The 22262-nt window shown below is 48.4% G+C and overlaps 1 protein-coding gene across 3 annotated transcripts in view; it reads right to left on the bottom strand.

Moving 5' to 3' along the window:
• The window catches only part of AKAP13 (A-kinase anchoring protein 13), a 153432-nt gene that overhangs the window by 116902 nt on the left and 14268 nt on the right, over positions 1–22262 (bottom strand). For 2 of the 3 annotated variants that reach the window (XM_055002140.1, XM_055002142.1), the window contains exons 4-5: positions 15082–17806; positions 7006–7082 (exon numbers count right to left, since the gene is read on the bottom strand). In XM_055002140.1, coding sequence (XP_054858115.1) covers positions 7006–7082; positions 15082–17806 — 2802 coding nt within the window. Of the gene's footprint in view, positions 1–7005; positions 7083–15081; positions 18634–22262 lie in introns of those variants that run through there. The other variant, XM_055002141.1, reaches the window with a different exon arrangement.

Genomic DNA, 22262 nt, shown 5'->3' with positions numbered 1-22262 from the left:
GGAGCAGTGTCTTTGGAGGACAGGGTTTGGGGAGGGGAGGGAATTCAGCGGGGATGTGATGCCATAGAGTCCTCCCTCTGCAGCTGCCATTTTATCCGTGGTCAGGAGCTAGGCTTGCCCGATAGCCACTGGTGTTGGGCAACATGCCAGCAGTTTGCCCTTCTGCCAGCTGATCGCTGGTGATAGACGGGAGGAGGCAGGCAGCCCAGGCAAATATCTATACACGCATTTCCATGTATGATAAATTGGCCCAAAGCGCTTTACGAATCAGCCCTGACATGAAGCACACAGACATTCTCAGCCCCATGCAATGATGTCACCTGGAAATGACGTCATTTTATAGGGAACAAGGAAGCCACAGGGTGAGTGCCCACACACAAAAACACCCTCCCGGCAGTTGCCAGGGTAGATCTGGCAACCTTATCAGTTGTAATTCTAAGAGGACTCCAGGCCCTACCTGGAGGTTGGCAAGCCTAGATGTAGCAGATACTGAGCTCGTACATATTCCCTTCAACTCAAAACCGCCAAGGTGTACAAATTAGAAAACACTACTGAGCCCCGTGGCGCAGAGTGGTAAACTGCAGTACTGCAGCCCCAGCTCTGCTCACGACCTGAGTTCGATCCCGGCGGAAGCTGGGTTCAAGTAACCGGCTCAAGATTGACTCAGCCTTCCATCCTTCTGAGGTCAGTAAAATGAGTACCCAGTTTCCTGGGGGTAAAGTGTAGATAACTGGGGAAGGCAATGGCGAACCAACCCGTAAAATTCTGCCAGGAAAACGTCGTGATGCGACGTCCCCCCATGGGTCAGTAATGACTCGGTGCTTGCACAGGGGAATGCCTTTACCTTTACCTACTGAATATCATACAGTTTCTTGTTCTAGGGCCAAATGAGATATGACTGCATCCTAGCAGCCACCATGGGGACACTGTCACCATGTTAAGTGATTTAAAAATGTTGTGAGGGCCTGCGGAAGAACAGGCTGGTGTGCTCTTGTCTCTCTGTCCCCCACACACATGCCTCTTCAGGTGCCAAATCAACCATGTGTGTGTGTGAGAGAGAGAGAGCATGTGTGTGGCTATTTCAGCACTTGATAAGGTGCTGAGGAGACGGCAAAAGCACCTCACCCTGCCACACTGCAGGTCTAGGGTGGCCAGCTCCAAGTTGGAAAATTCCTGGAGATCTGGGGGGTGAAACCTGGAGAAAGTGGGGTTTGGGGAGGGAAAGGACCTTGGCGTGGCATAATTCCATAGAGTCCATCCCCCAAAGTAGCCATTTTCTCCAGGTGAACTGATCTCTGTGGCCTGGAGACCAGTTGTAATTCCGGGAGATCTCCAGCCGCTACCTGGAGGCTGGCAACCCTATGCAGGCCTGATCAGGATCGGGCCTTTGTGGCATTTTTAAATTGACCTTTAAATGGTGAAGGCATCGCCACAGTGGCCACGAGGATACCATCACATCTAGTTTGGCCCTTAAAGTGCAATCTTGAGCAGGTTTCCTCAGAATCCTTCTCAGGTCTATTCAATTGAGCTTACTACCACGAAAATATTCTTAGGATTGCACTGCTAATCAGCAGTAGAAAGCAGCTATCGTGGTGTTAAATGAAAGTTTTCACCCTGTTGGGGTCATTTAAACCCCTAATACCTTGGAAGGACGTTGCTGCGTCTCCCTTTCAATTACCCCTTTAAGAGAAACTTCAGTCAGAAGTCTTTTTTTTTTTAAACCATTTGGGGTCAGCTATACGGCTCAGTGTGTAGGAGGGTTTTTAAAAAAGCTTCAGCACATTTTAAGTGGCCTCAATATAGTGCAGTTTTTATATTTTGTTTCCATCAAACTTAGCAACAGGAAACTGCGGTCACCCCTCCTGCGGCAAACTTTCCATTCGCTTTGGCACTCCCAAATCCCATACCAGGACAGGCAGATTAGAAAAGGAGCGCGGGGGGGGGGGAGGGGAGAGAAAGGGGGGGAATAATTGGCATGTGGTCATTTCCCCCAGCAGAGAAATCAAGAGAAGAGCAAATTAGCAGCTCGTTTTGCAAGTGCAGCATTTCTCCTTCTTTTCCACTGCAAACGACAACATGAACAAATACAACTCAGCACCAGCTCCCTATCAGGTTGCTCGAAAGAAAGACCAAATAAAACACGGGGTGTGTTCTTTAGGAGCCCTCTGACTGATGGACTTTATGTACAATGAAAACACCCAAGGATTAGTCACAGGAATGACCCATAATAAGGGGCAAGTTGAACATGTCAACAAGCATCTTTTAACTTGACTGCATCCCAGTCATGTAAAGAATGCGCACCTTGTACCAGAAAGTTGGTTAGCGAACAGTTCCCACAGGTAGCGCACCTTGTACCAGAAAGTTCCCACAGTTCCCACAGGTAGCCCATGTACACACAGGAAGGTGCGTTATCCCAGGTCAAACCGGTGGCCTGTCAATCACAGTGTTTATAGTGGACTGCTTTTATCTACTTTGTTTATACTTGGGATCCAAAGCAATTAACATCATTTTTTTCTCATAAAATTTAGCCTCACAACAACCCTCTAATGTAGGTTAGGCTCACGGTGTGTGACTGGCTAAAGGTCACCCAGCAAGTTCCCATGGCAGAGTGGGGATTCAAACCTGGTTCTCTCAGATAATCATCTGACAGTGAGCCAAAACAGACGAGACGCCTGATGCGTGGAGGACACGTGTCAGTTTCCCGCAAGGTTCCATGGGAAATGTAGTGAGAAAGAACCTCTGCCAGGGAGAAAAGATAGAGAATCCATCTTCTCCCTGGCAGAGGTTTTTTCTCTAGCTGTCTCATCTAGTCTGCTTGGCTCCCTCTCGCCACTACCAGCTCCCCTTGCTCTCCTAAAAGCACCCCACAGCCAGAGGGAGCTGAGCGTGCTGGTGGCGGAGAGAGGGAGTCGATTGTGTTGGCAGTGGTCAGAGGGAGCTGGCCGCAGCGATCGATTCCTTGTCCCTCTTGCTGCTGCCAGCACGCTCCCCTTCCTCTCCTAAATGCACTCGGCAGCCAGAGGTTCTTTCTCACTACACTTTCCATAGAACCTTGCGGGAAACCAACATGTGTCCTCCATGCGTCAGGCATCTTGTCTGTTATAACCCCTACAACACACTGGTTCTCATTTAGGATGAGGGAAACCCAGATATGAATCCCCGCTTTTCCTTAAAAGCTCATTGGATGATCTTGGGCCACTCAGCCTAAACTTCCTCACACAGTTGTTGTAAGGATAAAATAGAGAAAGGAACAATGTTAGTCCCTTTGGGTCCCCATTGGGGATAAAGGCAGGATATCAATGAAATAAATAAATAAGGGCACAGAGTTTCAAGGTCTCCTGCAGGCTCCTTTCAACAGGGGATGCCAGAGAGTGACCCTGAGACTTGACACACGCAAAGCTGATGTTCTACCATTGAGCCACGGGCACTCCCCTAAAAGAAGCTGCATTATACTGAATCAGACCACCATGGTAAGTATTGTCTAACTTGTCTGACAGCAGCTCTCTAGCGGAATTCTTTCCCATCACCTACTACTTGTCACTTCATTTCTTGCAGGGCTTTTTTTCAGGGGGAACGTGGGGGAACGGAGTTCCGGAACCGCTTGAAAATGGTCACATGGCCGGTGGCCCCACCCCCTGATCTTCAGACAGAGGGGAGTTTAGATTGCCCTCTGCGCCGCCAATCTCAACTCCCCTCTGTCTGGAGATCAGGGGGCGGGGCCACCAGCCATGTGACCATTTTCTCCGAGGGCAACCCACTGAGTTCCACCACCTCTTTTCCCGGAAAAAAAGCCCTGATTTCTTGTAATCTGCCTTCAAGCCTAGAAGAAAGGCAGTGTGTAAATCTTTTCATTAATAAATATTATGAGCCTTTTAATCTACCCGATTCAGGGATCGAACCTGGGGCATTCTTGAATGCAAAGCAGATAGCTTTACCACTGAGCCATACTTGCCCCCCTTGGAGAACAGCTGGGAGCATCAAGACTACGGAAGTCCCTGTCTTGGAAGTTTCAGGTGGGTAGCCTTATTGGTCAGCAGTAGAAGTGCAAGATTCAAGTCCAACAAGATTTCCAAGGATGAATGGAGCTTGACTCTTGAAATCTTACACCCTGGAAATCTTGTTGGTGTTTAAGACGCTACTGGGCTCAAATCTTGCTCTTAGCCATGCCTCTCTTTCAACAGCCTCAACATCCGAACTTCCTCCTGCAACGTAACACATGACCTATTTTTACAGGGCTGTTTTGAGACTGTCCAGATGAGACACAAGCATGCTCTAAAGCATCATATAAATGCTAATCTATATCACTTATTCTTTTATGAATCAGAAAATGCTTGCACATAATCAGACAGAGGAAGGGAACATAGGAGGGTTTTAAAAGGTCCATCAGCCTGCCTCAGCAAGATCAGAGAGCTGCCCTGCATCTTCACGGACTCCGCCCGACTTCTACAAAAGTGTGTCTCCTATTACTACATTACTCCCTGCATCATAAAGCAAAGTAGAAAGACCGGCTGTGTTGACAGGTATTTCATCCTTGCTGAAAAGAGCCTTCCCTCACCTGGCGGAACTTCAATGAGCCCAGCCTGTGGAACTCCCTGCCATGAGATGTGACAGCTGCGAGGCGAGATGGCGAATGCAAAAAAAAAATAGAGAAACCTGGAAGATACATCTCGCAGTTTATCTGACAGTATAGTGCTAATCACAAAAGTAGCAAAACTAGGGGGAGCATATCTTGAGCAACTCCCCAGGTATACAGAAAAATAACACTTTGGTTAATTAACGAAGGCAAAAGAAAAACAAACAAACACCCCAGTAAGAACTGAGCAAGCTCCAAGAACACAAAGCAGCTTAAAGTTACTGTGTCTTAGTGGTAAAACATCCGCTCGGCATGTGGAAGGGCCTAGGTTCAATCCCCAGCATCTCCACTTGAAAAGACCAGGCAGTGGGTGATGTGAAAGACCTCTGCCCGAGACCCGGGAGAGTGGCTTCAAGTTAAGAGTAGACAATATTGACCTTGATAGACGAGTGGTTTGATTCAATATAAGGCAGCTTCATGTGTTCACTTAAAGAGGGGAAAGGTAGATAAAGAGACTAGGCTGCTAAAAGGTGCACTTACAATGCAAAATCCACCCTCCACCCAGTGATTCTACGTAGGTCATCAGCTTGCCACTGCTATTAAGTGTTTTAGCCCCATGCGTCTCCACTTAGAGAGGAAAATTTGGTTCTGAACATAGGCTGGTGCAGGCAAGGAATGGGGGGAAAGCAGCCATCAAATGTTGTCTACCTTTTTAAGGGTTCAGAAGCACATGGACACGGGGGCAGGCATCGGAGAACATGCCCTAAAATCCCTTGCAACTTGGCACACAGTAGGAATGGATACAGCTCAGGGGTAGGGCACCTGTTTCACATGCAGAAGATTGCAGGTTCCACTCCTAACTTCCCCAGTTAAAGGATTTCAAGGGCTGAAAAAGATCTTTTTAGGCTCCTAGAGAGCAGCTGCCAGTCAAAGAAGTTAGCTAAATGGGCCAATGGTCTTACTTGCATGTAAATCAACGAGGAAAGTGTTTCCCTCCTCTAAATCTGTGCAGTTATAAACGCTGCTTGCACTGCCTTGTGAATGGTAAGCAATGCGGAAGACTCAGCAATATATTTACTTTATCAATGCAATATATTTACTTTATCAATGCCCTTCTTTTCTCCCTGTGGGGAACCAAAGTGGCCCAACACCATTCTCCTCTCATCTTTTCATATCCTCACAACAACCCTGTGAGGTCGGTTAGCCTGAGAGGGTGTGACTGCCCAAAGTCACCCAGCGAGCTTCCATGGCAGAGCTGCAATTTGACTTGAACCTGACTATCTCAGATCCCAGTCAAACACTCTAACCATGACACCTGGCAAAAGACGCAATTCACATAACAGGAAACACAAGCTTACCACTATACCAGAAACCCAAGAAGAAAGCCAGCCACAAATCCTGTATTGCCCATGCAACCCAATGCAATACGATCTCATGCTTCTTCTGGGCTATGATCTATGTACTCAGCAGCTGAGTGCATAACCAAAAGGCCCCCTGGGACAATAGATGTATCCCTTGGATCGGCTGGGAGGTCAGACTGAGCCCTTAAACTGCCAGCTGCCGATCCTCAACAGGCTTTGCACCAGGGCTTTTTTTTCTGGGAAAAGAGGTGGTGGAACTCAGTGAGTTGCCAGCACAGGGGGCAACTCTTGGCGGGAGGTGGTAGCCCTGGTACCACATGCGCGTGCGCAATGTGCGCGCATGCTCCCAGGACCAATGATGTCACTTTGGGTCAGCTGGAACAAGGGGGGAGTTTTTAAAAGTTTAAATCACCTTTGGTGAAAATGGCCACATGGCTGATGGCCCCGCCATCTGATCGCCAAACAGAGGGGAGTTTAGATTGCCCTCCACACCACTCTAGCAGCGCGGAGGGCAATCTAAACTCCCCTCTGTCTGGAGATCAGGGGGCGGGGCCACCAGCCATGGGACCATTTTCAAGAGGTTCCAGAACTCTGTTCCACTGCATTCCAGCTGAAAAAAAGCCCTGCTTTGCACACAGCCACAGAGACATGCATTTCCCAAAACAGGTCAATGAAAAATGGCTGGAACAGCCACAACTGGACTCCTGGTCAAGCTCGTACAGCACAGCTGGCCAAGCCACTCTCAGTCTGGCTCATTTGGTTGAAGGACTCCATGCACTGTTGCCTACACAATCACAACTACATCTCGAGAAAGGAGACGCTCTAATCCCAAACCAACATGTACGGCGGTGAATCAACCGGGCCCGTGTGATATTTCTTTCACGATGTGACTGAAAGGTTCTCCTATCAGCAGCCAATGAGGCTCTCTGCTCAAAGAGCAACAGAAACAAGGGAAGAGAATAAAAACAGCAAATCTGGCTTCCTCATAACGAAGGAGGAGGAAATTCACGGCTTGCACGAGCCATACGCCTTTCGAACACGTGAAAACCAGGGGTCTCGAGAAGAACTTACGATTGCTTCCGAAGTGCCGTTCTCTGCCAGACCTCGCAAAAAATCCATCCCTTCTTCCGCTTTCACCTCCAAAGCGTCTGCAGAAACAGGAGAAGAAATTGTCACGTACTTTTCAATAAACGTAATGCTCCCCCCGCATCCCCAGTGTTGCTGAGGCTTCTTTGTACAACCGAAAAACAGAGTGGATTTCCCCCCAGTAACAGAACAAGTAACTCTCCCCGACATGTCCCTTTAACAGTATACAGCTGGTATTAATCCACCAACACAGCTGGTTTGTTTTATTTTTATTATCATTGTTTTCTTTCCTCCAGCAGAAAAGAAGAGAGACATCAGCGGACAAGAAGAAGATTTCAGGTAATGCACAAACTACCCTCCCCTATTTTCTCAACAGAACCTGGAAACTCTCAAGCTTATCATGAAACCCTCAAGCAAAAGTCACATAGCAGCTTTTATTAAGACCACCAAATGTCACAAAACAATGTGCAAGTTTTCATGTCTGACAGAAATCTTCACCGGTATAAATGTACAGTAAAAAAAAAAAATGTTTACTTCACGGATACTCCACTTTTCTCCCCAATGAGGACCCAAAGTGGATTAAAGCAGTCTCTCCTCCTTCATTTTATCCTCACAAAAACTCTGCGAGGTAGTTTAGGTTAAGAGTATGTGACTGGCCCAAGGAAAGTCAGCAACCTTTCATGGCAGAGTGCTAATTCGAACCCGGGTCTCCCAGATTGTAGTCCAACACTCTACCCACTACACCACGCTGGTTCTCAATATTAATAACAAAACATTTTTTTAAAGTTAAGGGGAAACACCACAATGGACCAAGGCATGGTAGAATCATGACAGGAAGGCACTGCGGAGCAGCAGACAAGAGTGCTAGACCAGGACGGAGGACAGCCAGGTTCAACTCTCCACTAGTCATAAACTTTTACCTGGGTTGCCTTGAGCTTGTTATTCCCTCTCAGCCTAGCCAACTTTACAGGGCAGTTGTGGATTGCTAAATCTGGTTTGAGAAAATCTTGGAGAGTTGGGGGTGGAGCCTGAGGAAGACGTGGTTTGGGGAAGGGGAGGCCGAGGAGGGGGGGGGAGGTATAATGCCGCAGAGTCCACCCTCCAAAGCAGCCATTTTTTCTAAGGGAATTGATACCTATAATCTGGAGACCAGCTGTAATTCTGGGAGATCTCCAGCCCTGCCTGGAGGTTGGCAACCCTGTGTGAGAATAATATGGAGGCACACGCCACCCTGAGCTCCTTAGAGGAAGGACAAGATACAAATGCCCCGAACCAAAAACAAGTAGCAAATCCCTGAGTGTGCAGTTTCTGGAACCATAAAATGGAATTTGTGTTGCAGACTGAATAGGATTGCTTGGCGTTATATGCAAGCAGGCATCTAGAAACTCCAGGGCTGCTGGGGGAGAAAAGCAGGGGGGAAATGGCCACGCTCCCTTTGAAAGTATGAGGCCTAGCGGCTTATTGCCTTTGTGTATAAGATACCAGCACTGAGTATCCTACCAAGTTTCCTGCGTTTTCCTACATGTGCGAGTTAAAAGACCACACAGTTCTGCGCTGATCTGAAAGAGCATGAAAATCTGCACAAGGTTTCTCCAACAGATACAAAGCTCTGACCTGGATAGCCCAGGCAAACCCTGTCTCCTCTGATCTTGGAAGTCTAAGCGAGATTAGCGTTGGTTTTATTATCTTTCCTGTTCTGTCCACTGATCATTTGCATTTTTTATGGTTATTTAAGACATTTTAATACTTTTAAAATTGTAAAGAGTCCAGCAGCACCTTTAAGACTAACCAATTTTATTGTAGCATAAGCTTTCAAGAGCCACAGCTCTCTTCGTCAGATGCATCTAACAAAGAGAGCTGTGGATCTCGAAAGCTTATGCTACAATAAAATTGGTTAGTCTTAAAGGTGCTACTGGACTCTTTACTGTTTTGCAACTACAGACTAACATGGCTAACTCCTCTGGATCTATGATCATTAAATGCTTTTAGAGATTTACAAGCTATCTGCTTGCTTTGCTAATGCTATTCAATTTCATTTTTATCCTCTTATTTGTTGCTGGATTTTCTTGGGCTTTTATTGCTGGAAATAGACATAACTTTTTTTAGAGAGTATTATTTACTTCATTCATACCCCAATCTTTCTCCCCAATAGGGACCCAAAGTGGCTTATACCATTCAGCCACTTTATCCTCACAACAGCCTTGTGGAGTGGGCTAAGCTAAGAGCTTATGACTGGCCCAAGGTCACCCTGCAAGCTACCATGGCAGAGTGAGGATCTGAACCTGATTCCCCCAATCCTAGTCCAACACTCTAACCACTGCACCATGCTGGCTCTCATGGTGTGTAACTAGATCAAATAGCATAAATACATACACAAATCAGCGCCTGACACAGAAATACACAATATTGCATATGGTAGTACTTCTAATCAAAATGACAGCTTGTCATAGCCAGGGCTTTTTTTCTGGGGGGAAAGGTGGTGGAACTCAGTGGTGGAACTTAGGACCGCACAATGACGTCACTTTGTGTTAACTGGAACAAGGAGTTTTTAAAAGTTTAAATTGCCCTAGGTGAAAATGGTCCCTGATCTCCAGACAGACGGGAGTTTAGATTGCCTTCCGTGCCACTCCAGCAGCGCAGAGGGCAATCTAAACTCCCCTCTGCCTGGAGATCAGGGGGCGGGGCCACCGGCCATGTGACCATTTTCAAGAGGTGCCAGAACTCCGTTCCACTGTGTTCCCACTGAAAAAAAGCCCTGGTCATAGCATTCTTCCTTTGTCTGTCACTTCCCACCCCCCACCCCCTTTATTTTTGGTTGGGGAAAGAAGTATGAATGCTTCCAATTACACAGCACAAAATTCTGACAACAAAAGCAACAATTGAAAAAGTTTAAAAGAAGGGTTGGAGAAGGAGTGGATAGAACTTGCCACAAATCCCCTCTTGCATGCCAAAGTGGTTACCAGAAGTGGATTCTGTTTATTTTTGCAGAGCAGCGGTTACTTTTTTGCAGACACAAAACTGGGGGAGGGGAACATGGGGGTGCCCAGAGCATGTCTTGGCAAGCAAGAACAAGCTCAGCTCTAGCTCTGAACAAACAACGCAGGCGTGCTTGGCAAGAAGTGCTGACCACAAGGACACACACACAAACCACATAGATCTTGTACCAGGTTTTTTGTGGGGGGCAGCAAAACCTCAGGGGGAGGAGGGAATTTTAAAAAAAAACCCTGTAGTACACCCTTTAAAAAAATGCCCCGCCGCATATATCAAAACAGGTACAATCAGGAGGTTGAAACGCCTTCCCTAGGATGAAAAAACACCACAAATGTTTGTGGCTTTTTGACTTGAGAAAAAATGACAACAGAGGGGAAACAGGAGTGAAGTGTACGGCCTGGAGACAGAGAAGCTGTTCCTGTCCTTATGCTGGGAGAGGTGTGCACGACAGTTGCACCACCAGCTACTAACTTCAGCGCCTAAGTGGAATCTCCAGGTTTAGAATCAGCACACACAAAAATTAGCAGGAGGAGGACATAAAACACAAAGTTTGTCTTGTCCTCTGTGCCTGAGCATCTAAATGCCTCCTGTGGATGAGGGATTAGGTAGGCCTATGTTCCGATCCAGCAAGACGGTTCTTGCAGTCCTATAGCAGTAGGGTTACAATGGACAAGAAGAACCAGTAGCTCACCCAAAGCATATTTTGCTTACACAGTTTCCTCCCCATGCTATGTGGGAACAGCCATCAGCAGGTAGGATTTGGGGTGAGGGGCACAAAGACCAGATCTATCAATGGCTCTTAAGCCATGAGAGCAAAATGGAACCTCCTGTTCAAAGGCATTCTACCTGTAAGTATTGCTGGGGTGCACACAACCAAGAAGAGCTGCTGCTTTCCTGCCCTGCTGGTGAACCTGCTAGAAACCTCTGACTAGATTCTGTCAGGACACTAAGGGCCACGATGGGCCCCTAAACATTCTCTCGGGTGGCCTGCTGTCCTGACCCACACTGGCTCACAAATCACATTACGTGCCCAACTCTGTGGACCTCCAAGGTGACTGGGATCCTGGAGACTTTGTCCCCGAATCTCCCCCTCTCAACCGCCCCAGCCACTGACGGAAACAGGACGCTGTGAACCTGGAGTCCCATCTACCACATTAGGCACCACGGCTGCAACCGAGGAGGCAGCTTGCCTTCTGCTTCTTAGACCAATCTGGCATCAGAAAGGGTGAGTGCATAAGGCAAACAGCCTTGGATGCTCCGTTCAAGGGGGAAATGTTTAAAATAAGTTGCAAGAATCTAGTATATTTAAACCCACCGTTCCTTCCAGGAGAGCAAGAAAGATGTTGTTTTACTGTCCCCTGTCGTATGCCCACAACTACACGTGCAAAGCGTGCAACCGGGCCAAGCTTCCATGGCACAGTGGGGATTTAGAACTGTGTCTTCCCATATCCTAATATAACACTCTAGCCACTATGACACACTGTCTTTCATAGACCACTGGATAAAGCAGTTTCTTGTGTACATGTGAGCTGACCCCGGGGATTGTTCACTAGCTAATTTTCTGATCCAAGTTGCAAGTTCTCCATGTTATTGGGACACAGTCAGATTAAAGGGTGCCTGTTGGCACTCTCGACTCATCCCTTATTATGGGTAATTATTCCTGGAAAGGTAAGGTTTTGTTATTTTTGAGCTGGCCAGTCTGGCATTCCAAGGAGGAGGATAAATAAATCTGTAACCCGCCCTAAGGCCCGAGGGAGAAAGCGGGCTAGGAACTCTGGTACCTATTGTTAAGCCGAACACAGAACTTGTTAGTGCCATAGAGTGACTCCGCATACGTTGGATAATGCACTTCCAATCCTCTTTATAGATCATTTGGAAGGGATTTTTTCATGTGCGGAACAAAAAATCCACCTCAAACGATTGATAAAGTGCATTGAAAGCGCATTATCCAATGTGTGCAGAATCAGCCATAGAAAGACGGCAAGCAGTCAGAGTTAAGGGGGAGACAGTGTGGCGTAGTGGTTAGAGTGTTGGAAGAGGATATGGAAGACCCAAGCTCTGTTTTCCATTCCATGGAGCTCACTGGGTGACGTTGGGCCAGCCACTCTCTCTCAACCTAACCTACCTCACAGGATTGTTGTGAGAATAAAACCGGGGGGAAGTGCCTTGCACACCCCTCCAAGGAAGGGTGGAATAAAAGTGCGGTAAATAAGTAAAGCACAATTATTTCCTAACGTAAATTACAGGCTGCCTTATCCAGCATTATCTCTTTGTCTCACAACCTATAACAACCTGTTCAGTAAACCAAGATAAATCAGTACAATCCACAGCTTCCCAAATGAGTCCACAAAAGTTGCCGCGGCTGGGACTTTGCAGCACACGTTGGACTGCTGGGAAAGTGCAGACCTGATTCTTCTTTGCAAAATAATAATAATAATAAATAAATAAAACACTTGCATAAAACACTCCGAATAGTGAAAGCACTATATAAATGCTAAGTCACGTTCCTTCCTCTCTCCTCCAACTCACCGATACCTTTATCTGGCAGACCACCCCACTTCTCCAGGTCAAGCAGCTACTTAAGAGTCCCTCTATACAAGACATCTTACACAAGCAGGATCAAGTGAAAGATCTTACACTTGTTCTCCCACTGTGAATACACATGCGCCACTAGGGAGAAGGAATACACTTGAATATAAGACCACACAGAAAGTAAGTCACTTGAGCGTCTCTGTGTAAGACACATCTTTGGGACACTTGCTGGACACCTCCCACATCCTCCACTCTCATCCCTCGAGACCCTACCCCTTCCAAGCAAGGGATACATGGGACCCATGCCTCCTCTCTGTTCTGACCCAGAAGAAGGTGCAGCTGAACTCAGTAGCTCCTCGTTCTCTGAAAGCTACACGTGGCCTGCCACCCACGGTTGCCACCACGGAACAAACCACACCCCAGTTCAGAACATTCCCCCCCATTTTTAGCCCCAACGTCAAATTCATGGCAGGTACATTTCAGGAAGTACATCTAATTACAGGTTCAATTTCCAGCCTCTTCGCTCGTGTCTTCCCGTGCGTTGTTAAACCCACAGCTCCACAAAGAAGCCATTTTTACGACGAAACCTCTCTCTTTGTTCTGCTTCCAATTCAGCACCGTCACGTGGGTAAATCCCAGGGCCCTTGAAGGAGTCAGAGCTCTGAAACTCAAGGCACAATGACCCACTCGCCAAACTCCGCATGCCGCCTAGCAAGCCGGTTTTTAATTATATTAAACGCCACAGAGCTGCACTTCTTTCCATTGCCAGCAACTCGTCTCTTGTACCGTCAAACCCTCTCCCTCCATTCTCATCTTCGCTGTCTTGACTTTAAAAAACACGACAGGGAAGGAGGGGAGGTAGAAACCTTGAGCTGTAAGAGAAAGCACGGCAAAGGAGGAGCAACCAGGATCCAAGACAGCCACTCCTCTGCTACTGAAATATCAAACCACAATATAGCACAAAAATAAAATGGAGCTCGTTAAATGCTGATTCATTTCAAGACAAGTCCGACAGCTGCGGCCGGCTAGGTTTTCCATGCAAAGCAAAACTCTTTCCAATCGTGTGTTTTACCAAACACACACAAGGCCGTCCAACCCCATGCTGTTTCGGACGTCAGCGCCCTTACCTCTAGTCCCTGTTCAGAAGGGGAGGGGGAGTGATGAGAGACCGTCATTTTGTGCTCATGCACAGCAGAAACACACACAAAAGCACCGAAAACTTTTCATGCTTTTACAGCCTCGTTGTAGATCCTTGGAAGCTATTTTGTTGCCCATCAGCCCTTGTTTTGGTTGTGTTTGTGTGGATAGAGGTTGTTTTTTTTTAAGGTTATGGCAGGGGCGGGGGGGGGGGAGCCACACCTTTGATTCCCCTGCGGCCAACAATGTTAATAGCAGTGGGGAAGGAGAAAGATTTGCTGTTCACATTTTAATAGCTGTCTGAGCAGGTGAGGCCATACAAAGCCAGCCTCAAGCGATCATTAAGGGTCACTAAACATTCTGCCTCTAGAATTTCAGCTCAGATTGGAGGAGACTTTTCTCTCTTCACCTTTCAAATAATAACACTGAATTGTAATAATAATGCACTCTGCAGACTCCTGCTGCAGTAGGTGCAAAATAGTTTAATAAAGGCATCCAACCGGTCTGTCCTGATGTTGTCAAGTTCTCTCCTGTCAGCTCTGCTCCGCAGCCAAAATCCCGTCTCCCCGCCCTTTGGTTTTGTTAAGTCGGAAACGAAGGCTTGAATCCCAGGAACCTCCTCAAATTTTCTGGGGAAAGGTAACCTCTGGCACAGCGTTCGGACTTTGGAAATGCAAACAAGGGATCGGAGCGGGGGAAAGCGTTCCCCCCTCTCGCTCGCTTTCTCTGTGCGAGTGACCTAAAAGCACCGCTTTGGAACCTGGCTGGCTCATTTTGGAAGGACGCTTTTAGAACTACAACAGCTGCCTGGGGAGGGGGCAGATTTAAACACAGTCCCGCTGTGTTCTCCAGTTCCAAGACAGCAGTGGAGGAAGTGGCAGGACTGAATCATGAGTGAGTCCAGACACCTGCTGCAAGACAAAAGCCACAAAAACCAAGAGCCCTAACAACGTCGTGTTTAAGCCATCGTCTCTTACACGGCACTGAGTTTAATGACCCCTTGTATTGACTTTCTCCGAACGAAAAAAAGAAAGCAAATTGGGGGAAACAAGATGGGGAAGGGGGGAGCTTTAGAAATCACATCAGCCTGTCCGAGGGACAGTCTCGCACACCCAATTTAAACGCTGCAAAGAGCCCCGCTGGAGCAGGCCAAGAGTCCATCTAGTTCGACACCATTTTCAACAACCCCTAAACAAGACACAGAGACAACAGCAGGCTCCTGCCACACACAAATCCCCCACAACTGGCCGTTGGGGACAGAGGATTTGTTTTAGCCATCGGCAGACTCATCCCACATGAATTTGCTGAGAGAAGCAAAAGCATATCCCCCCCTTGATTAACCAGGAAAATATAAAACAAGAAAGATACCACCACTCTAGTACAGAACTCTTATTGGCTTACCTGTAACAGGAAAGGGTCTCGACACCTCCAGATTGGCAGCCCTCTTCATCGATCCACCGGACTGTAAACTTAAATCCGTTTCTCCGTCAGAGATGGGGTTAGCATCTGTCACATGCTGGTCATCGGATCTCGATTCCATTAGAGGGGAAGTTTCTGTGGGGTTTCCGACTACAGATCCCAAGGAATCACGTGGCATCGTAGTCTGACTGGGGTTTTCTGCCATGTTGTCAACGAAAGTACCCTCTGCTGCACTTACAGAATCTTTTGCTCCCGCTTGTTCCGCCGGGATACAGGGCGACAACGTCAGAAGCTGAGATTCTGGCTCGGCTTTCCTTTCTTCCTTTCTACCCTCATTGGGCTGAGACAGGGCAACTTCAGGCCTGGATCCTTCCTCGCTGGCTAAAAAGAAGACTTCGGTGCCGGAGTCACAATCACAGGGGGGTTCTTCCGCGATCGGCTGAAGCAATACCCTGGGAGATACGTTCCCCACCTCCTCCCCGTCTCGAGGAAGCTCAGCTAACGCAGGGAGCTCACAGCTGGCCAGAGGAGCGTCCATGAAAAAGGGGGCTCTGCAGGGTGAAGAGATGACCTGCGCATCAGAGCTCAGGTCCAGTTCTTGATTCAGCATGGTGGCAGGAGGACAGGGAGCCCCATGGGCACACACAGAGGCCCCCTCTGGCCCTTGTGAGCCACCTGCGGCTGCACCTGTTTTCACATTCTTATCTGCCTCAGGGCTGCAGGCTCCCACCTTTAATCCAGGCTCAGTATTACCGTCGCTCGCTTGGAGCTCCTCGCCCCGATCACAGAGAGGAGATTGCGCAACACTCTCCAACGCTGGGGCCTTGGGAAAACGCTCCTCCTCGCCAGGCAGCTCCCGTCCCAGTTTGCTTGCAGACGGCTGCGAGAGAGAGCCGTTCTCTTTGTTTTTTTCCGGATGATCCACAGGCAGGAGTGTCCCTGTAGTTAGCTCATCGGGAAGAGGGCTTCCCTGTTCAGCGAGGGCAGTCGGTTGGGAGGCTGCCTCAGCGGTGACTTCCTGGTTTTGTTTGGATTCTTTATTATGAACAGCAGAGGGTGTGCCCATTAAATTACCCTGCACACACTCCGTGCCCTCGCCACGCAAAGGTAGGGCAAGGTCTTCCAGGTGTGGAGATGCCTCCTGGCCAGCAGGGGCCGCTGTGGCGCCGCCATCTTTCGCAACAATAAGCTGGGCCTGCTGGATCACTTCGTCCAGCAAGGCAGAAGCCACAACCAGGATATCCTCAGTGCTTTGGCTAAACTGGTCCATCTTGCAACTGTTTTCTGCGACCTCCAGCGCTCTAAGGGGCTCTTCTTTTGCAGAGGATGGCACTGCAGGACTGAGACAGCTTGGAACCGGCTCTGAGGCAGATGCAGGACCGGCGCCCAGTTCAGAAGCACTACCGAATTCATCTTTCCCAGCTTGTTCTTTCTGAGCATGACATGCAGCAATGCCCCCCTGATGGAGGCTGGTCGAATCAGCACTTCCTCCACAGCCATGGCTTGGGGTTTCCGTTCCTGGTGGTACTTGCTCACAGGTCTTTTGCTCGGGCTGTCCGTCAGCCCTAAGCTCTCCTATCCTATCGCCGGCCCAGGCAGCCTCAAGCTCCACATCAGGCCTGCCGTTTTCCACTTTGGCACCGGAATTATTGTTCTTCAGATCCATCACCACCATGCCAGCACCCGTTTGCTGCCCGTTATTGTTTGCCTCCAAAACGGGATCCCCTTCGGCTGCCGTGTTCTCTGCCACAGCTTCTGTTTTGGGGCTCGAAGTCGACCTCTGCACTTCCTTTGCTGGGAGCTCAGGATCCTCCAGACATTTTGGGAAATGGTGCTTTGCCGTATCAACCTGAAGGTCTGCCCCTGCCATTTGGCAGCCGCTGGATTCAACAGGTCCAGTATCTGGGTCGATAGCTACATTTCCATTACTTTGAGGGCCCGCTGATTGCTTACCTCTGCAGGTAACAGCCTTGCCGTTATCTACAAAACAGGGTGCGGTAGGATCTGTCCACACAGCTGACGTTCCTTCCACAGTTTTAGATACAGAGAGTCCGCTGTGACTGTCCCCATTCTCCGCATGCTGCGGGATCACGGCAGGACCATCCACATTCCCTGCACAGCTCCTGCATTCTGATTGCCCCATACCAGCATCACAGGAAGTGGGCAGCTCGGAGGCACTTCCAGCAGTTCTTTCTTCAACTGTTTCTACCTCCTGGTGAAAATTACTTTGGTCGCCCAGGTTGCCTTGTTCCAACCCCAGATCGGGGGAGTTCATTCCAATATCCTTTTGCTTCACTGTGCAATACAGGAGGTCCACAGCACCCTCAAGTCCAGCCTCTGGGCTCAGCTTGCCGTCGCTGGCTTCCGATATTACCCCAGAATTTATGGCAGAGGATGGCTCCTCCTCTTCCTCTTTGTGAAGCAAGCTGGCTTTGTTTTTACTGTAAGAAGACGGCTCCGGCTTCTCTGTTTCCTCCTCCAGGCTCATCAAACTTTGCAGAGTGTTCGAGCGCTCCTCTGGTTGCCTGCAGCCTTCCTCTTCGGGGCAGGCGGGGACCGAGACTGACACTGCATCAAGATTCACCAGGGTAGAAGGACCGGCTCTGCTTCCTTCTTCAGTACTGTGGTTTGGAGCGGCCGCGTGGCCTTCCGATTCAGTGTTCGAACAGCAGCTCTTCATTGGAGGATGTGGGTGTTCGCTCACATTCTGGAAGAAGCAGAGCAGAGAGATTATTTTATGACATGTCACACTCTATAGATGCACACATTTGTTGGCAGATAATACTTCAAACAAGAGCGAGCAAAAGCCACCCAACCATTATCGATAGGGTTAAAAAAGCCAGCAAACCTATTTACTAAGATAATTGTACCTCCTGCTCTTCTCCCCAATGAAGAGCAAAGCGATTTAACCAAGGCCATTCACCCCGTTATAGGTTAGGCTGGGAGTGTGTAACTGGACCAAGGCCACCCAGCACGCAAGCTCCCAGGTTAGAGTGGGGATTTGATATTATACAACCATTGATGATGCCTGGAGAAAGACCAGCTCCCCGCCCCACCGCCCCTCCCCACCAGCCCTGTCCCCTCAGCAGCTCTGCAAAGAATAAAAGGAACAGTTTAGGATTCTCATACTGTGAAGTTTCTCATATTTGTTGTTGTTTGTTTTTATTGTGTTTGTTATTGTGGTTTCTACTTTTTCTTTAAAGTTTTCTGAGCCCTTTGAGAGCCACTACGTGTAAAAATGGGAGCGTTCATGGGTTTTGCTTTCGTATAATTCAGGGTCCCCCAATGAAATTTGATAGCAGCAAGCTCAGGACTGCATAGAATAGTGAATAGAGCATCAGACTAGGATCTGGGAGACCCAGGGCTGAATCCACACTCTGCCATGGAAACTCACTGGGTGCCTTTGGGCCAGTCACACACTCTCAGACTAACCTACCTCACAGGGTTGCTGAGAGGATAAAATAGAGGAGAGGAGGTGAGCCACTTCAAGTCCCCTTTGGGGAGAAAGGCAGGGTTAAATATCTAAACCATTAAATACAGTGCTTCTTCATGTAATGTGTAATTAACTTGCGGAACTCCTTGCCACAAGAGAGGGCCACAGCAACTGGCCTCTTTCTGTTTTTTCTCTTTCTCAGCTAAAGGGGCAGTATTGTACAGAGGGGGGCCCAGATGTTTTGCTTATGAGTTAGGAACCATATTCACCATTATGTTGCCTTACATATTATCTGTTGCTTTAAATATGTACTCCTATGTACTACCAGTGCTTCATGTTGTTTAGTGTAAGTCCTAGAGCTGATTGAGTTCTGTTTCAGCAATCCTTCAACCCTGTATTGGATCCTTGCTAATGCTATGTCTCTGTAAATTTGTATTCTTCTGCCCTATGACATTGTTTATGGAAATGTCCTTGACGCTGTATGGAAATGCCTGCCCTTGTCCTTGCTATACTGATCTCACACTATGTAATCCGCCTTGAGTCTCAGTGAGAAAGGTGGAATATAAATGACATAAATAAATATAAAAATAAAAAAGGAGCCACCAACAACTGCCAGCTTTGACAGCTAAATGGAACTTCCATTTCCAGGGACAGTATGCTTCCGAATGAACAGCAGATAATAAAGGCTACCAGAAGAGGGCAGTTGCCTTTGAGCGCTGCTTGTGGCATTACCCAAAGGCATCCTGTGGAATCAGGAAGCTTATTTTGTTTTGTTCAAGCTGGACAAGACTGGGGTGGGTGGGGGTGGGGTTGGTCTGACCCAGCAAGGCTGCTTCTGTGAGAAAGAATACACATGCACCCCAGTTCCTGTTTTCACCAAGTATGGCCCATTCCTCCTTTAAAACTTACATCTACTATACCTTGAGGACTAGAAACTCACAACTAGAGCGCTGGGGGATATTGGATTTAACACTCAGTTCTCCTGTTCTGTGTTTGGCAGTTGTGCTTGAGACTCTGTACACGAGACATCTGACACATGAAGAACACGTATTGGGAGATACAAGACAGAACTGGCGGCAGGGTTTGCTATACACTGGAGCTATGTGAAGGGGCTGTGAAATGCCAGAAGGGAAACTTCAGCCCGTATAACCTCTCCAGGTCCAAGCCTGGCTCTGGAAGGCAGCTCCAGCCCATTTCCATTCCTTATTGCCCTCTGGTTGTTATCCCATGCCGAGAGATGAAACTGACAGGGACTTGGGGAGGCGAAGATGAAATTGACAAACCCCCCAGAGGAGCAATCTCTGCCAGCTCTGTCTTTTTAAACTACACTTCCTGGCTAACATTGCGTCTCCCTACACTTGATGAACATGTGTCGAGGCATCTCGTGTACAGAGATTCCTTGGCTTGTCCACAGAGAACTGACTGACTTCTCAAATCTGTTCTTGCTTCTTTCCTGAAATATGCAGCGATACTTGGGAGCGAAGAGCTGTGCTTTTCCTTACATATCCGTGCCAGTGGGCCCGTTCAAATGGAGCCTCAGCTGCCTGATAATGGTGTAGCAAAGAGGAGAGGGAGAGAGAGAAAGGCACTTGTTCTGGCTCCCAGCCAGTAGGGAAAGCAGACACAGACAGAAGGAGTACTTGTTCTGGAACAAGCAAGTGTTTCAGAAGTGGAGGGGGGGCACGACAGCAGACAGAGAGAGACACAAAATGGGACCTCTCTCCACCCTTTCAATGGAGTCCGCTCTACCGCTACAGGCTGAAAAGAACAGACTCTTCTTCCAGAGGAAGCCGACAGACTCTCTGCTGACCCTATATGAACTGAAATTAAATAATAGCAAGGCCTGGGTCCACATTCAAATCTGATTAGACGTGAAGCAAAGCAGGCCTCGAATAAGGGCCATCTAAACATAGCCCTTCCGATGTACCAGGACAGAGCTTGTGCTATCAATAAAAACGGCCGGAGAGAGACAGGCACTTGGCCATATTTTACCAGCAACTGACAGACAGCTGGAGTGCCAAGAAATGTTTTAAAGTGGTCTCTTTAAAAAAAAAGAAAAGAAAAGAACACACACAACACACATCCACACACAATCCGTATCTCCAGCTTTGCTTTAATATTTGAAGCATGCTGAAATATGAACCATTTCGAGAGCAAAAGATGAGGGCCTCGGAGAGGAGGGACAGGCCAAAGCTTTGCTGATCTATTCAGATAGACTGCGTGGATACAGAGGGGGTCAACTCAGAGTTTGTTTGTTAGTTCCTATTATGTCAAAGGCAGCTTTCTATACACATGAACATAAGAAGAGCCCTGCTGGATTAGAACATTGGTACACCGAGTCCCGCATCCACTACTTGTGGAAAGGGGAGCATTCATGGGTTTTTCTCTCATATAACTGAGGGTTCCCCAATGATATTTGATAGTGGCAAGTTCAGGTCTATATTGAATAGTGGTTAGAGCATCAGACTAGGATCTGAGAGAATCCACAGTCTGCCATGGAAACTCACTGGGAGTCCTTGGATCAGTCACACACTCTCAGACTGACCTACCTCACAGGGTTGCTAAGAGGATAAAATGGAGGAGAGGAGGTGAGCCGCTTCAAGTCCCCTTTGGCGAGAAAGGCAGGGTTAAATATCTAAACCATTAAATAAAGTGCTTCTTCATGTAATGCGTAATTAACTTGCGGAACTCCTTGCCACAAGGGAGGGTCACAAAGACTGGCTTCTTTAAAGGAGTCTAGATCCACCAACAACGGCCAGCCTTGACAGCTAAAGAGAACCTTCACAACCAGAACAGCAGTCCATCTAGTCCCGCACCAAGGCCGAGGTCTCCCCCTGATATTGCCTCCTAAGCACTGGTATTCGGGAGTTTCTGCCTCTGGATGCGGAAGTTCTCTTTAGTCATTGCGGCTAACAGCTACAGATGGAACTCTCCTCCACGAATCTGCCTAATGCCCATTTTATCTGATCCATCTAGAGACTGGGTTTCCTCTTACGGAAGAGACTCCATTCAGACCCTTGGACCTCTGTCCATAGAAATCAGGGCCGGTGCCAGAGTTTCTGGCGCCTGAGGCCAGGGGCAGCTTCAGGGCTGTTGCCACCCCCACACGCACACACATGCTAGCGCACACCAGACTGCTCAGTTGTCCTGCACCGCCCTGGCCACCTGCCGCACCTGGCCTGCAGCTGTGCGCTAGCGGCGGCGGCGGCAGCAGCACAGGGCAACTTAGAGCCAGACCAAACGAGACAAGAATTGCGCACGTTTTGTTGGAGGGATGGGCTGGAATAATGACAGAAGAAAGTAAAGGGAAAGGAGAAAGCGGGAAGGGCCTAGAGAAACAGCTGCACCTCAGAGTGTGCGCTTTGAATGAACTGCTGAAGACGCAAATCCTTCTTCCGGGCACAAGCCCCGCTCCTCACCCCCGACGAGGGCATCCTGGGAGAGAGCAGCAGCAGCCCACCCCGGAATGGTCTCGGGGTGCCCTCGAGTCCAGAAGGCTTGTGCCTGGAAGAAGGATTTGCGTCTTCCACGGCTCATTCAGAGCGCACACCCTGAGGTGCAGCTGTTTCTCTAGGTCCCTCCCGCTTTCTCCTTCCCCTTCCCCTTTTGCTTTCTTCTGTCATTATTCCGTCCCATCCCCACCCCCAGTTCCCCAAAACAAATTTATCACTTTTCCTCCGCTCCTTTCCAGTTCGTGAGGCGACAGGCAGGAGATAGGGGGGAATGCTTG

Source organism: Eublepharis macularius, chromosome 18, assembly GCF_028583425.1.
Source record: "Eublepharis macularius isolate TG4126 chromosome 18, MPM_Emac_v1.0, whole genome shotgun sequence".
NCBI lineage: Eukaryota > Metazoa > Chordata > Lepidosauria > Squamata > Eublepharidae > Eublepharis > Eublepharis macularius.
The sequence above is the reverse complement of the archived record's forward strand: the minus strand, read 5'-3'. Positions and strand labels throughout refer to the sequence as shown.